This window comes from Callionymus lyra, chromosome 12, assembly GCF_982586985.1.
Source record: "Callionymus lyra chromosome 12, fCalLyr1.hap1.1, whole genome shotgun sequence".
NCBI lineage: Eukaryota > Metazoa > Chordata > Actinopteri > Syngnathiformes > Callionymidae > Callionymus > Callionymus lyra.
The window spans coordinates 20,985,869-21,002,391 of NC_141829.1; the positions used below are offsets into that span (position 1 = coordinate 20,985,869).

At 39.1% G+C, this 16,523-nt stretch overlaps 2 protein-coding genes across 3 annotated transcripts in view; one reads left to right on the forward strand and one right to left on the reverse strand.

Moving 5' to 3' along the window:
- Positions 1–13,990, reverse strand: part of cmss1 (cms1 ribosomal small subunit homolog) — a 29,926-nt gene extending 15,936 nt beyond the window's left edge. For both annotated transcript variants that reach the window (XM_087804181.1, XM_087804180.1), the window contains exon 1: positions 13,906–13,990. In XM_087804181.1, the coding sequence (XP_087660307.1) occupies positions 13,906–13,954 (49 nt within the window). In that variant the 5' untranslated portion in view covers positions 13,955–13,990. The remainder of the gene's footprint in view (positions 1–13,905) is intronic.
- On the forward strand, positions 8,875–12,022 carry LOC148068625 (filamin A-interacting protein 1-like). Its single transcript, XM_087804303.1, has one exon. It carries the CDS (start codon positions 9,148–9,150, stop codon positions 11,371–11,373), a length of 2,226 nt encoding a protein of 741 aa, XP_087660429.1. The 5' UTR covers positions 8,875–9,147; the 3' UTR covers positions 11,374–12,022.
- Positions 13,991–16,523: the final 2,533 nt, after the last annotated feature.

Below are 16,523 nucleotides of genomic sequence, written 5' to 3' on the forward strand. Positions count from 1 at the left end.
TCCATGTTTTACTGCGTGTCCATGTGATCTGCATCAGTTTTGGGGATGATTATCAATAAATGGTAGCAAAAATGAAAAGTAAGGAAGTCATTAAATGTACAATATGAGCTCTAAATGTACATTCTTAATAATTATTGCTTCTACAGAAAACCATCAATTGCCTTACGCCAACCTGTGGATATTTTTTCAATGGATATTATATATAATTGTGTTCCCAGGATGAGAAGATTGAAGCAAAGCATGATTTCACTTTCAAAAATAATTTTCCAAGAAGTTATTATGAAGAGAAATGTGTTCATTTTAATTAACTTCACTTTTGTGTGGACTGTTGAACCTCATGCAACATCATCATATATTTTATTTTTTTATTTGTCGAATTAAGTTGATGATTACTGATAATATCAAGGGATTAAAACCAAAAGTCATACTTTCAAAATAATCTTCTGTTTAGTTATCACAAACCTTAACCAATATTTTAAGTAAGTAATTAGTATTTATAGAGCGCTTTTAAAGAAATAATCATGCTACAATTTATCCTTGCACTCACTCTTCCATCTTGTGGCACATGTTTTTCTATTTATACCACCGAATGGGTTTTGTTTCAGAAGACACTACACCTCACTTGAAAAAAATGCACTGTTACAATAGACGTGACCCCTCTTATATAAGGGCCATGTGATTTGTGGTTTTTCTTGGAACTGTTCCTTATGAGCTCTTGTTAGAGAGGTGGGTTTTGTGGATGGCAGTTGCAAGGAATGAGAGGGGGGTGGGGGAAGATCCCAAATGTTTGTCTTTTTAAGAAAAAACACCAAAAGCAAAATGAATGCATAAGAATGCATAAGAATGCATTCATTTTAGGGTTATTTTTTAAGGGATTAGATTGTTGGTTCCTGCTGTAATTGGGCAATGGTATTCAAAGCAGTTTTGGAATAGAGGCCATAGAATGAGTTGCTAAAAGCAGTTTAGTTCTCGATAAATAGACAGCCGTTTGGTCGAAGATTACACACCATTATTGGAACCATTTATAAACAGTAAAGTTATTTTATTAGAGTGGGAATAAAGAAAGTAGGTCACTTCATTGTTGAAGGTTTAAAGTCCTATTATATGTGCCTGCAAAAGCAATTCAACGCTCAGTCCTCTGACTATACCTTTCCATTATATTATAGGTTTAACACGTCGTTTAGTTGGAATGGCAGGCGGCTTTTACAGGTTGGAGGCAGAGAGCATTGTAGTGTTATTGACTAGTGGCATAACTGGACTTGGGTTGCCTGGAACCCAGAACATAAAAAATATTGGACACGACTTCACTCCATGATGGAGTCATTACATTGAAACGACATAAAAAGGAAACTTCTACATACTAAAACATAATGTCATGCTTTACAGTACTGAAAATAATTTGACGGTTTTCTTCCATAGCTCCACGCCAACAACACAAAACTTACGGAGATCTCTCAAACAATCAGAGAGTTTTTCTGAAATCTTTGACCATCTGCAACATTTTAACCACAAGTTATAAAAACAATATGAACTCCAGAAGACCTTTCCGTTTTTACTTTTGTGTAGTATATATCTGTAATGAACAACAATACATTGTATATGTAATTGAGTGGTAAATAAGGTGCCTACTATGTGAAAAATATTCTAATGTAATAATGTATTTATTTTTCTCACTTTTCAACCTTTAGTATACGTTTGTTTGTCTTCATTGTTTATATATATATATATATATATATATATATATATATATATATTTTCCACTCTCCCTGAATCATATCAACATTAAAATGTCTATTCCTTGTCCCAAACGTTTACAACTTTCTGAGTTATCTAGCTATCACAAAGATTGGATGCAGACGAACACATAACCACATAGATACAAAACAGACTTTCTCTACGCGGTACATGTCTGGAAGGGACTGAAACCCCCGACACCACTTCAGACAACAGTCTTTGGTGCACACTGGCCTTAGTGTCAACATTTTCAGTACAAATTCTGTCAAGCGATTGTTTGTGTTTGTGAAATTTGGCACCCGTCCGAGTGTTTACCACTTCAAAAACATCAGTTTACTGGCAATTGTTCTACAATGTTCAGTTACACTGGTTATGTCATCGTCTGCGTTTTATAAAGACTTGCCTTAGGCCAAATACCAAACCCCTGCTGCCTTTGACAACCATAGCCAATCTAGAAATGAAATCTACGTCCAGATAGATATACAAAACTTTAGTGATTCCTCTGGGGGTCTCCTTCTGGAAATTGTTTTCCAGCACAGAGCAACACAGACGATAGATTCATAAAAAACAAGAAGAGATTACACAATCTAAGTCTAGAGATAAAGAACAAAGTAGGTCTGCACGATATATCGTAAAAATATTGATATCGCGTTATTGGCACATGCGATATGCATATCAAAAACATGTGCGATAATTCATCATTTTTTATTGATCAATCAATCAGTCAAATCAAGAATTTCTTAAAGCACTTTGACCAATCAGTGTAACATTCTGTCAAGTTGTCAATTTGTACCTCTGTGTCTCGTCTGTCTGTGAGCTGTGCGGATCTTGCTAGCGCTCTGACTTAGCGTGGCTCAGCATATACACTGAAGTAATACTTACTTATGATTGCTACTTAAACACGAGTGATCCAATCAGCAGCTAATCTCTTTTCACGTCCTTTGCTAAAGCAACATATTGTAAGTAACTTTTCATGTCGTCTCAGTTGTTTTCTTATAAGATCGTGGAACTTCCAAACAAGTGTACACCTGCGCAATACAAGACACCAATATTGAATATCGCACATATTTCCAATATCGAGCTGCCACAGATCAAAGAAAAATAACAAAGACAAAGGAAACAAGGATTAACATGGAATATCATCTTTTCACTCCACCCCTGCCCCTAAACTCAGGATTAAACAGCCCAATAGCACGAGCAATGAATGAGTCCCTGAGTCTATTAGTGTTGCATCTGAGAAGGAGCATTTGTGCTCCATCTGTTTCTCTGCTCACTGATGACAGTGTTGAGAGGGTGACTGTCATCATCCATGATGGACAGTAGTTTGTTGAGTGATCTCCTCTCAGCAACTGTCACCAGTGGGTCCAGCTTCATGCCAACTACAGAGCCAGCCCTTCTGATCAACCTGTCCAACCTGTTGACACTCCTCTTGGACACATTCCCACCCCTACACAACACAGCATAGAACAGGACACTGGCCACCACAGACTGGTAGAACATGCAGAGAAGTTTCCTGCAGATGTTAAATGATCGAAGCCTCCTCAGAAAATACAGTCTACTCTGGACTATCTTATACACATGGTCAGTGTTGCAGGACCAGTCAAGTTTACTGGCCAGCCATACACTGAGGTACTTATAGTTGTGAATTATCTCCACCTCGTCACCTCTTATGGACACTGGACGTGGCTCTGTCCTGGACCTCCCAAAGTCCAAGACCAGCTCCTTGGTCTTTGAGGTGTTCAGCTGAAGTGGTGCAAGTGGTTCCTCTCACTCCAGTCCACAAAGTCACGTATCAGACTCCTTTACTCGTCCTAGCTGTTGTCCCTGATGCATCCAACAATGGCAGTGTCGTAAGCATACTTCTGGACGAGACTCAGCTCTGAGTTGCAGCAGAAGTCTGAAGTATATATGGTGAAGAGGAGAGGGGCCAGTAGTGTCCCGTGAGGTGCTCCTGTACTGCACACCACAGTGTCAGACATGATGTCATTCAGCCTGACATACTGTGGTCGATCAGTGAGATAGTCCAGGATCCAGGAGACCAGACCAGGGTCCACATGCATCTTTGTCAGTTTGTCCTGGAGCAGAGTCGGCTGGATTGAGTTAAAGGCACTAGAAAAGCCAGGAACAGGATCCTCACTGAGCTGCTTTCTTTATCCAGGTGGTAGTAGGTCCGATGCAGGAGGTGAAGGATGGCATCTTCTACACCAACCACAGGCCGGTGGGCAAACGGCAAGGGGTCTTGTGTTTGCTGGACTTATGGCCTGAGATGTTTGAGGACCAGCTGCTCCAGTGTCTTCATCAGCTGCAAAGTCAGTGCCACCGCTCTGTAATCGTCCAGCTTTTGAAGTACATTGCGTACCTGGAGTGAGGTGATGCTGGGAAGCGGTTGCATGGAGCTGAAGGGGGCACAGGAAGATGGGGCAGGTTCTGAAGCGGGCTGTGGTGAAGGGGACGTGACCTGCTCGAACCTGTTGTGACCGTTCACCTCCTCCACCGTGTCCACTGCCGTCAGAGAGGACTTGGTCTTGTGTCCAGTGATGGTTTAAACACCATCCCAGACCTCTCTTATTTGTTCCCTACTCAGTTTCTCCTCCAACCTCCTCCTGTAGGTGTCTTTTGCCTCCCTCAAACATTGCTTCACCTTTGGCTGTGCTGACCTCATAGTGTCCCCCTGTCCCTGCTCCTGATAGCCACCTTCTTCCTGTTAAGGACATCCTTGACCACCTTTGTTAGCCACGGTTTATGATTAGGGTAACAGTGGACCTTCTTAGCAAAAATTTAAATAATCCGTTAGTGTCTGACACTCGATGTCCTCACCGTGAGACTTCAGCAGCATGCCGGCTAAGGTGCTATTAAACCAGAGGTCTTTCTCGGGTCGAAGCCTGTTTCAGACAAATCAAGGAAGGTATGGGACTTTGCTTTTGTAAACCATAAAGTTCAAGGCAAAAAAATAATCCCCTTTGTTGGAGTTCACATCGCGTTTCTAGTGTGAAAGTTGCCTTAACGACGCCGTTGCATGAGTAAGAAGACGTATCTCCTGCATAATGTAAGGGAGGGACCCATTAACTCAACAGGATTTAATCCTCGTTCCAAAACTTAAAACTTGCCGCCAGATTCTCTCCTTCGTGCAAGAACGTTTATGTTGGTAAGCCTTCTCAAAGAAGTTAGAGCTATGGAGGAGGCATATGTTTGAATAAATCATGCAGCTAAGCAAAGCCAAAGCCAGATGGAGATGTTGTCACCCAGACTTGCCTGACAAGAACAAAATCTCACAAAAGACTGCGGCAATGTGGAAGGATTTTCCATCTTGCTGAATAGAGCCTTGAGAAAACAAATGCCTACAGAGGAAAGCCGTGTGTATTGCAAATACTTTTGCAGTGACAAAAAGTCCCACGAGAGAAGGCTTTAATTCAATAGGCTGGATGGATTTGCTAGTCAGGGAAAGAGAAACTCCAAAGGTATATCAAACAGTACAAGCAGGAACCAGGAGCGATCCCAGCAGGGAAAAGATTTGTCATACCGACCTACATTAGTTTTTCTCCAGCAGCGATCTGATGAGGTAAAACATTTATGTACACTCAAGTAAAATCCTCAATCCCTGGGTGCCGAGCTTGACAGCATATTGACACTGCAGATTTGGGGAAACGTGTTGCAGTCAATTCAGTAAACAACAACATAGTCTGGGAAAGACACCAAACGACAAACACAGAAAGAGATACAAAAGGGTGTGGGGCCTGAGGAATCACAGACAGAAACATATGGATGTAATTGTAGGTCTATGAACGGATGATGTCATCTCCCAGTCAGGTTATCAGGCCCCAGGCAAAGCTGCTACAACACACCATGTCGCTCACTTGAACACACACACACACACACACACAAACAGCCTGCATGCTTCTAAATGAGCTAAAGTTTCTAAGACATGCCAACACATTCTGTCCTTCCTATTAGCCTCTTTGGCATCAGCAATGAAATGACCTCATCTGGAACAGGCTGAACTCCAGTAAAACAAAAACACACACACACACATGCACAGCAGCAGAGCTTATACCCATAAAAGGGCTTGCTGATGATGTCATGGGTGCCATGGACTGTGAGTGAAACTCTGTGTGCAGAGTACTTCTCATAATGTTTGGTTTTCTGGATGGAATGTCCACATCACTGGGATCTCCGGGAAAGGGAGTTGAAGGTGTAAGGACAATTTATTCTCTGATGACTGCAGAGGAAAGTGGCCAGCAAATACAAGGTAGGAACAGCTATTGGAGCAGCTAATTCTAGAATAATACCACGGTATTTAAAATAACATTACATTTGTTGACTCGTGTGAAGAGCATGTTACGGCAACTCCCAAAAAATCAACAAGTTATTTAACATCAAGTTCCAGTATGTATAACCCAGAAATGGATTTCAAAAATCAACATTTTAGCCACAAAATGCGGATGATAAGTTACACATGTTTAAAGATGAGTAGTTATTATGTAAAACAGACTTATGATTTTTTTCCCTCACAACTTTTTAGCATATCGATCAAATGCAAACTTTACTTTTTAAATAACATATTTTAGCATTTACTCATACACATTTTGTTTGTTAGTAAAGCAGTAAAATAAAATGCAAAATTGTATTTTAAAATGTTAAAAACACTTAAATAGGTTGCAATTACATACATGATTGTTATATATATATATATATATATATATATATATATATATAATTTTATTTAGCCAATTAATGATAATTTGGGTATAATAAGCAATTAGTTATTTCATTAGTTTCAAGCCATTTTCATAATCATAGTTATAAAGAAGAAAAAAAAAAGAAAATTAAATTTCCTCAATGACAGATTGTATCGCAGACATAATCAGAATCAGAAATGTTTTTTCCATTTTGGTGTGGAAGTACAGAATAAAATAATGAAATAACATAAGTGCAAAATTTTATCAAAAATAGTTTCATTCATGAGCAACTTCAGGTGGGAAACAAACATTCTTTTTAAATGAAATTCAGTTGTGAGCACAGTTGTAGTCTCACCTAAGTTCACCCAAACGGGTTGTTTTGCCTCCGTTGCCTGGCATTGTTAAAACACCTATTGAAGTGAATGCAGGTTTCACAGCCCATCTGAGGCGCCTGCTAATATGCTGAAGGAAATAAGAGTTTCAAGCACACAAGTCTCGCAGCGAGCAACACGGGAGGTTTGAATTACTCTAATTAATAATCACGACATTACAAGGCTGGTGGTTTGCCCTTTCTGCCGCAACATGAAGCACAGTTTCTGTGTATAAACGCGACGGTACATTCTGGTTTGCATCTGGGGAAATGTGAGGAATGACAGTGCTTGGTAAATCTATCCAGTCTGTAATTACTTATGGAACAAGGGGAATTCCTCCCTCTCTTACATGAGAGTGCAGTTTCGTTCGAGGTACATTTGATTTGCGCAGGAGGAGGGTGATTGGATCCAGTGTGTTCGGGGTACTCAAGGGTAGAGAAACTTCTTAATTAACAAAGACTTCCTGCCAAGGGACCATCTGCCATGCTAGTCAAAACATTGTAAAGCATGTGGCCTAGAGACGTGCACGGAAATATATTCAGCAAATAAGGCCAACATCCAAGCCTGAAATTAAAAAGCTGTACATGTGCACGCTCACGGTTTTTTGGACCCGCTGGAAATCCCCAATCATTTCAACATTATGTAAATATTTAGGTTGCAAGTGATTGATTCGGGAAATTATTTGGGCTATATGACTGAAGCTAAAAGTACCTTGTACTAACATGAAACAAATGTTAAGTGGTAGATATGCGTTACTAGTGCTGGCAGTAATGGCCCAAATATATCCAACATCATGCTCGCTATAATGATGAATGTTTATTTAATTGATTTTGCAGAACAATCGCTGATTATGAAGCTGTTATACAGTATGTTTCAGCCGTTTACATTTCTAAATATGTATATATATATATTTACACAATACTTGGTCTATAAGTTGTTGTTCTGAGCATGATTATAATATTTAGAACATGGTATAATAAGTAATAAATTGTGTTCATCCATAAGCAGTTGTCTAGAACTATCCTTTCAATAATGCCAACTTAAAAAAAGCAAGTTTGTCTTTGTCTTAAAAGAGACCTATTATTTATTCATTTGTTTTTAGTTTTATTTATTTGATATTTGGAATCAAACCTCACACACTCACGGATAGCTTTGTATAAAAAAAAGAAAAAAAAAGTTTTATTTAGTTACCGTTAATAAATGTGTTTTTACACTACACAAAAAATAAGATAAGGGAAAAGTACAAACTGCACATTGACCATTATCACATTAGTAATAAAAAATACATGTGATGGTTTAAATTATTCTAGAAGGTTATTCATTTGTTGTGTCCCATAATAAGGGAGATGTGTAATAGTCACTTAAGCCAGTCCATACATGTGCGCTTCAGATTTGTGTCCCTTATCGTCACAACCAAAACCCTACCAATCGTTGAGTATTAAACATAAATTAAATACTTTAGATAAGTCTTTCCATTAAGCATGAACGGTGAAATTCCTTATCCAGAGTGAAGTGCCACGTATCCCACAATTCTTTGCTTGAGTTGCATTAACGCACTTGGTCAGTTGACTTCAATATCATTGCAGTACTTGTAGGCCTATTTTTTAAACTCACTCTTCTACACAAAAATCTTGTTCTTTAGAATGTTAAGGTGGTCTAAATTAGTGCACGGAAAATAGGTACATGTTGTATTCAAGTTAAAAACAAGATAAAAAAAACCCAAAATAGTCAAAGCAGAGGCAAACTAGGGCCGGCTAAAGCCAGCAGACTCTTCCTGGCAAATGTTGCACCATCAATAAAAAGAAACCTGGGAAAGAGAAACATGCCAAACTAAGTGTTCCAGAATGATGGCCTAAAGCTCTTCCTTGCTGACCAAATAGTAGTTTCAGGTCTACCATCCAACTCCACAATTTAGCTTGTATATATTATGTGTAATTTTGTTATAGTACCCTCATTACCAGGCCTCAGAAAGTAATTTAATTCCAATTATATCGAAGTGAATTACCCAAAAAGAAAAGAAAAAGAAACCTTGCACACAAAATGTTTATTTGAAACACAATAACTTGTAATTCATTTTGTTTCTCTACAGACTGAAACTCCTGAACCTAAAGGAAAGACAATACTTTGATTTGAGAGAGAAGAAACAAGCAAAGAAAGTCTCTGATTTAATCCAGGAACTGAAGACGCTCAAAGCGTTCGCCTTGCTGATCGTAAATGACCAGCAGTGTGCGAGCGACCTGCTGGAGGAACAAAGGTATCGTGTCAAAGTGTTGACAGCCATCACTGACGATATCAAGCAAAGGTTTAGCGCTGACAAAGCGCTACAACTCTTGTGCCCCGAGGTCTTCTCCCAAACCCATGAAACCATGACGGCAAAACTATATGATCTGAATCAGCAGCAGAGGCAGCAGATTGTATTTCCCAGGAATAAGTCTGATAACCTGGAGGGGACGCTGAGACGGGAAACATGGACCCCGAGCACGCTATCGGAGATGGAGGTGTTAAGAAGACGAGTGGTGGAGATGGATGGAAAGGATGACGAGTTCGTACGAATGAGAGATCAGTGCCTGGAGCTAGAACGCCGGCTGGATGTGGAGACCAAAAATTGCTCGTCGCTGAAGGACGAGGTAGAGAAGCTTAATGGGCGGATCGACGAGTTGGACCGAATAGAAAGGGCTTTAGGCAAGAGTAAAAAAGAGTGTACCCTTCTGAAAGGTAGTTTGGAGAAGGAAAGAGATGCCAACAAGATATTGTCTGGAGAAGTTGACACCATGAAAAACAGAGTGAGGGAACTGGAGGTGGCTGAAGGTCAATTGGAGAGGAGTGAGGCAGCTGTTAAAAACGACTTGGCAAAGCTGCGCTCACTGACCGTGGCTTTGGTGGAGGAAAGAAAGGCCATGGCAGAGAGGCTACAGCAAGCTGAAGAAAAACTCAACCGAAAGGAGGGGAAAAAAGCAGAACAGGGAAACACGACAGTGTTTGCGGAAAGATTCAAAGAGGAGCAAGCTCTAAGGTCAAAGGCTGAGCTGGAAAAACGGATCCTGGTCATAGGGCAGGAAAAGGACGAGCTCCAAGGCCGATTAACAGCAGCGGAAGACAGGAATGTGGAGCTGCAGAACATGATCACGCTCATGAAAAAGAGGATGCTGGTTTTAGAAAACAGGAAGGAAAAGGGAGATAATTTCCACGTCAATTACAACCATCACTGCCAAACCGAAGAAAACAGAGTCAAACAATTAACCCAGGAGTTAGACCAGCTGCAAAAAAGACTGCAGGAGAAGCAAATGCTAGATCGGGAGCTGATGAAGGTGGAAAAAGATTTTCAGTCACTAGAGATCAGGTTCAAGGATGAGCAGACAAAATGCAGAACTCTAACCAAGGAACTAGAAGTTGCCAAAAAGGAGCTTTCCAGATACCAGCAGGCGGAAAAACACGAGGTTAACCAGGAGCACCTGCTTCTCTGCTGCTTGCAGAAGGAACAAGTGAAGTCCAGGCTGTATGAACGGGAAATCAATACCCTGAAGGAAAAACTTCAAAAGTTGATGGGGACAGAGGAGTCGATCACAAGGGTCCAAACCGATCACTCAACACTGCAGGACAAGTTGGTCCAACAAGAAGCCAGGAACAAAGAACTGGCGAGAGAGAAGAAAGAGCTGAGTGGTGAGCTGAACAGAATCAGACAAGCTAAGACCGAGTCTTACAGGGAGCACGATGAGGAGCTTCACCTAAGCTCCAAAGAGATTCAAACAGAGCCAGAAGAAGACCAGTACTCTGAGTATACCACCCAAGGCTATGTAGGGAATGAGGAAATTAAGGTTGATCCAAATCATAACGTGGAAGCCTCCAACAAATATCTTGCCAAAAATATGAATACCTTGGATAACGCCCAACCCCAGGTGAACGGTGAAGTGATGATGCTGACACACTCTCCGGGTCAACCTCTTCACATTAAAGTCACTCCACACCACAGTCACAACAGTGCTACCCTCGAAATAAGCAGCCCGACCACCGACACAGCAACTTCCTTTACCAGCAAAGCGGTCATTCCCACAACAGGAACCCCACCGAAGCAAAGAATTACCATCATTCAAAACTCCACTATGCCAGTCCTCAGCTCAAAATCTCCAGTTTCGAGCCCAGACTCCACGTACAACGGAGCGCCCGTTTCTCGAATGTTGAGCCCCAATTCATCCCGATCTGTGACACCTGACCACAATAACTCTCCCATCCAGATCTTCACGGTCAGAACATGTTCGCCAGACCCCGCAGACGGCACAAATCCAGCTGCTTTTGGCAAGAGTCCGGAGCAGAAGAGCAACTGGCCGCACCTCAAGTCCAACTGTACGGACCAGAGTCCGAGTGTTATTACCACGGAGGACAGCAAGATCCATATCCACCTGGGGAGCCCGTACCTTCAGCCTCATAGCATCCCTCAGTCTGGTGGACCTTATTACTTGCGACATGAGCAAACTACTCAAGTCCTCGCCAATGGCTGCCACGTTACAGGTGTTGGCAAGATCACCAGCAGCATCACCATTTCTCCTTCTACATCACCTACATCACTCTCGACCAACAGTAGATGGCCGATGTGACCAGTCGGACGCGTTTCTTTTTTATCTTCATACTTGTAGTACTCATAAGATCAAAGTACTGTGGATTTTGTTTTGTTGACAGGAATTGACGCTACTAATATTTACGAATGTCATTAAAATTGCCTTATTCAAAAAACATCAAACAACAACAGCACAAGGGATCAACAGGATTTTTTAACAGCGTAGGCTGCCGCACGGGTAGCATCAAAAGCGCAAGTACTGTAGGGGGTGTACCCCCCGTGAAATTTGGAATTTGTAACACTCAAACACTATTTCCTGCCTTTTGAGTGCTACATTTTGTGGAATAAAAGGTAGAAAATAAAGAAAATCCCCCCTACGCCGCTTGAGGCACAGCGCCGGGCCCATTTCACACCGTAGGGGATCAAAATCACAGCGTAGGGGCCCCCTATGCTGAATGGTGCTGGAGAGAACCCTGAGCACCTACCAAGGTTAGGAACATCAGAAGTGTACACATACATGTTACGGAGATTTTACACGTTGTGCATACATGATACTTTTTTTGGTTATATTTTACATTATTTAGCTAAAAATAATAATGCATTTAGCATTTTTTATCTGCATGCAACTATACTGTCTGCATCATGCTTCTATACAATATTGAATGTTATGTTTTGGAATGGGGATTTGAAAAAAATAAAGATTTGTTTCACAGTTCACTGTCTCACATTTATTCTTTAAAGAACAGTCAAGAATGAAAACTTCAATGAATGATAAATAATAATTGTTTTTTAATTTAAAACTGAAAGAAGCTAAACAATTCAACATTATAATGTTACGATTAAGAAATAGTGAATTAAAGAATATATATTAAACAGAAGCATGTAAAGTATGTATTGGTAAACTAAAATTACAAGCAAGGAGAAAAGAAAAATAAGGTTGAAGTCTAATTATGGTGATAACAGTTTGTATGTGAATCTCACTAGTATTATTGCATTTAGATGCTTTTAGTCACCACACAAGTACTAGGAAGTGCTACACCAGCTAATATCAAATATAAGGTTTCAAATTAGGGTTTAAAGAATTTAGCCAAAAGGTTAATGAAATGTGTAATCTAGGGAACTTTAGTATGATATTAGATCACAACGATAGTGTTGGCCTTAACAAATATATTAACTTAAACCTCATGTTCAAACTGTTAAAATTTCACAAGAAAAGTCAGAAACTAGGCTCTGGATACATCACTTGCTAAATATTACACTTTAATGGAATAAAAATTAAAAAAATTAAGCGAAAGAAAGTTAATGAAGATTTGTTGGATAGAGAGGCCAAGTTTATTGTTAGTTTTATGAAGAAAATATGCTTTGTGAGTTCATAAGATCCATGCACTCTTTTAGCAATTGCTTTTTTAAAGACTTTTCAACACTTTGACTTTATAACCCATTATTAAAAAGGCATGCTAGTAGAGTAAAATGACAGTATGACTGCATGTTTCCATAATTATACATTTCAGTTTTAGTTAACTTTAGCGATAAAATTATAAAATGCTGCTGCTCTACTTGTGGAGAAAGTGACTAAGATCACACAGACATGTCATTGTTCTACTCTTGAGCTGTAGAGCAGGGGTCCCCAACCTTTTTAGCCCCACGGATCGATTTAATGTGGGCATTATTTTCACAGATCGACCTTCTTATAGAAACATTTTACCACTTTACAGGTTTCTTTTGTTTGAGTAAACTTGACTGAAACATTTATCTTGAGGTGTTAAGAGTCACAAGCTGGTGATACTTCAGAGAAAACACCACCTTTGTTTTAAAACAATAGAGCAGAAATTATATAAATTATTTTCTTTCTGTAGAACCGGGAGGTGGGGGACAACTGCTATAGAGGTTGGTGTTGGTTTTTATTTACATTTTCATGACCACTCTCGAACCTTTCCAACTGACAAAACAACAACAAAAGGCAAGTTTCAAATACAATAGACAGATCAAACAATATCGAAAGCATAATTAATTCACTAATAAAAATAAATCAATTATTAACGTTTTTTATTTAAGCGTGCAACCAATACAAGAAACGCATAGAGAGCACGGCTGCCCTCTAGTGACAGCGAATGGTAACACATCCCCACATGGCATTGATTCCTCTATTTATACATATAAACAGATCGTTTCATGACACAATTCTACTAAAATGAAATGCCCGGGAAATATTAATAAATGAAAAATCCATTAAAAATGAACAAAAACGTAAACAACCACGCTTGTAGCAGGTCATACTATACCCACGTGTTCACAACACACAGTTTAAGTTAATATAAACAGTCCTTACTTGTAGATTTTAAAGACGAGATCAGTCGTTACTGACACTTCATCTAATATAATCCAAACGTCTAAATATTCTTTAAACGTCTTCACGTGAGTTCAGTGTTGTGCTAGCAAGCTAACATTAGCCGGAAGTTAGCATCAACTCTCAAGAGCGACCACTACGACCAAACTGAACCATGACAACCTCAGGCAAGAACATGTATGACAACCGGAGGACAATACGAGTTTTAAATAGTTTTTAAAATACCTGTATTAGACTCGTGAGTCCACCACTCGTCCCCCAAGTCGTCCCCCATCTTCTTCTTCACAGATACAAATCTACCGCTGCGACACGAGGGGGGTGTTCACCAGCGTCACGCTGCAGGACGTTATTCCCAGTTTCACAGCTCGTATAGAGCAGAAATAAACATAAAAATACACTTTATATTCTGACGAGTGAATGTACAGATCATATAGTTAGAGGGTACATTTTTAGAAACATGCACATTTTACTTTTTATGCAAAGAATAATGAAAATTGCAAAATATTTTCACCTCTAAAACGTTGAACTATAGATAAATAGTTAAGTTAAAAAAAACAACACATGTACTGCATTATTTGATAGTCTGTCCTCCATGTATACAGTATATAACAAGTTAAATACTGTGTTACATACTGTTTATTTTAATGTTATGCTTTTTGTGTGTGTGTGTGTGTATAAATAAATAATGTCCTCATACAGAACATAAATAGTTTACTCTTTTACATTTTCTTGTATTTAAAGTACTTAGTTCAGCATATAAGATGGATCTGGTTTTATTTTATCTTATTTAGGGTTAAGATCACTAATAAAACTCAAATATGTCACTTGTGTTTCTGCCCTCATTTGATTTATAGTTGAACACCTTTTGTTTAGATAGCTTAAACTTCATTAAATGATTTAGATATAATACTTTATTGATCCCTATACATCTGTGAATTGTTTTTGATTGTTAAAGTGCTTTGTGACCCTGGTCTAGAAAGGCACTTTACAAATAACCTTCCCATCTCCTTACTTACTTACTTACTATCGATCAATTTCAAAAATAAAATGTGTGTTGTTAATTGGTTCCACTTACGTATATTCTGATTTTAACAGGTATTTATTAATGGACATTTAATTTAAACAATGTAAGAAAAGATAAACAATGATCAACTTATTTCTCCCTGATTTATACACAGAGTACCAGCTGTATCCCTGTGTTGTGATATGTTGTTTGGATTGTGATATCTTCTGTCAGACAAAAGGAAAGAGGAGGAAGACAAAAGCAGTTGCATGTGATCAGAATAGAACCTTCTCTGCTGCAGCTGTGGTGGAGAAAAATGACGGCTCCGCTGGGAGTCATTTTCTGAAACACACTTCTGGCTGGTGGAAGCTGTTTTTTAATTTACTTTCTTCCTATTTTTCTGGGGATAACTATCAATGTTTCTCTCCATCAGTGTTTGGTATTCAGCAGCATCTGACTGATGTCATCTGTAGAAGGTGTGTAACCCTCTTCCAACTCTTCATGAGATTGAGGCTGGCAGGTAGGATTGCAGTTCTTCCCAGAACATTTGAATTTCTTCCCTCAGAAAGCAGCCTTAGATCTTGGAACAAGAAAAAAAAATAGCCCTTACCCCCCACTGACTTATTTTCTTGTGTCTTATACGATCCAACACCACAGCAGATTTCTCAAGCACATATTGTATGTAATTCTTATTGTGTTTATTGTAACCCTTTCATACAAAAATAATGTTCAATTGTAAAGTCATATTGACTCAACTGACAGCAATCATCTGAGGCCCTCAAAGACCCTCCGTGGTGAGGCAGTCATCCTCTGACCTTCAACGTACTTGTGGTTTCACTGTTACCCAGTATCACAACACTGTTTCCAGAGCACTTAACTGAACCCTCAACTCTCCCAAGTACAGACCCTTCAGCGCCACCTACCTTCCCCAAAAGATCCACTTATCCTATGACTCACTGCTCTCCACAATAAAACCAATTTTTACATGCATGCTGTCTGTGTTTTGGTCCGGTTTAGAGACACATCCAATTATAGTAAGAATGTTAAGTTGAATTTTATAAGAATGTTAACAGTTAGCTTGGGCAGTCAGAATGCCAAAGGAAACTGACGCAATAACTGATTATATACAGTATGTGCCATTCTATAAGAAATGTTGATATTACTACTTAAAAACAACATAATAAACAACTGTGGCTACTGTTAGTCTCTAGCTAAGCAATAATAGCATTTAGCTGCAAAATGTATTCACTTTTGCAGGTCAGGAATCAGACTAACAGTTTATTTAAACAAAGAATAAACATCAGATCTGGTTTATAGTCACACTATACTTACTATGCAAGTCAGAAAGTAGAACACGTTTACATGTCTGTCTGAATTATTTTTTAAGCTCAAAGCTGTTACTTTGCTGTTATATTTTTGTTGCAGTTTCATAAGCCAGAGCTTTCCACCAAAAACTAATTTGAATGTTATTATTATCAAGGTCAGAATGGGTGTTGTCTAATCCTCACTTTCCTTTTTTTTGACAAACAATAATAAAAACACCAGCAGTAGTGATGGTCTGATGAAGCAGTTTTGTTATTTTCAGAGTCCACTTGTTGGCAGTCTCTGCACTATTTTGCTTTGTTTTGAGAAACTGTTCTCATGAAACATTAAATCATTTTTTGGAAAAAAATTAAAATGTCGCCACCTACCCACCTCTAAAAAACATGAACATGTTTCATGAAGCTTCAGCCCATCATTAACCAGCAGTAATGCTTATAAATTATAATAAAAAATAAAATAAAATCTGGTTTAAGTACATTTGATAAACACACTTTAGCTCAGGACTCTCCCATCACTT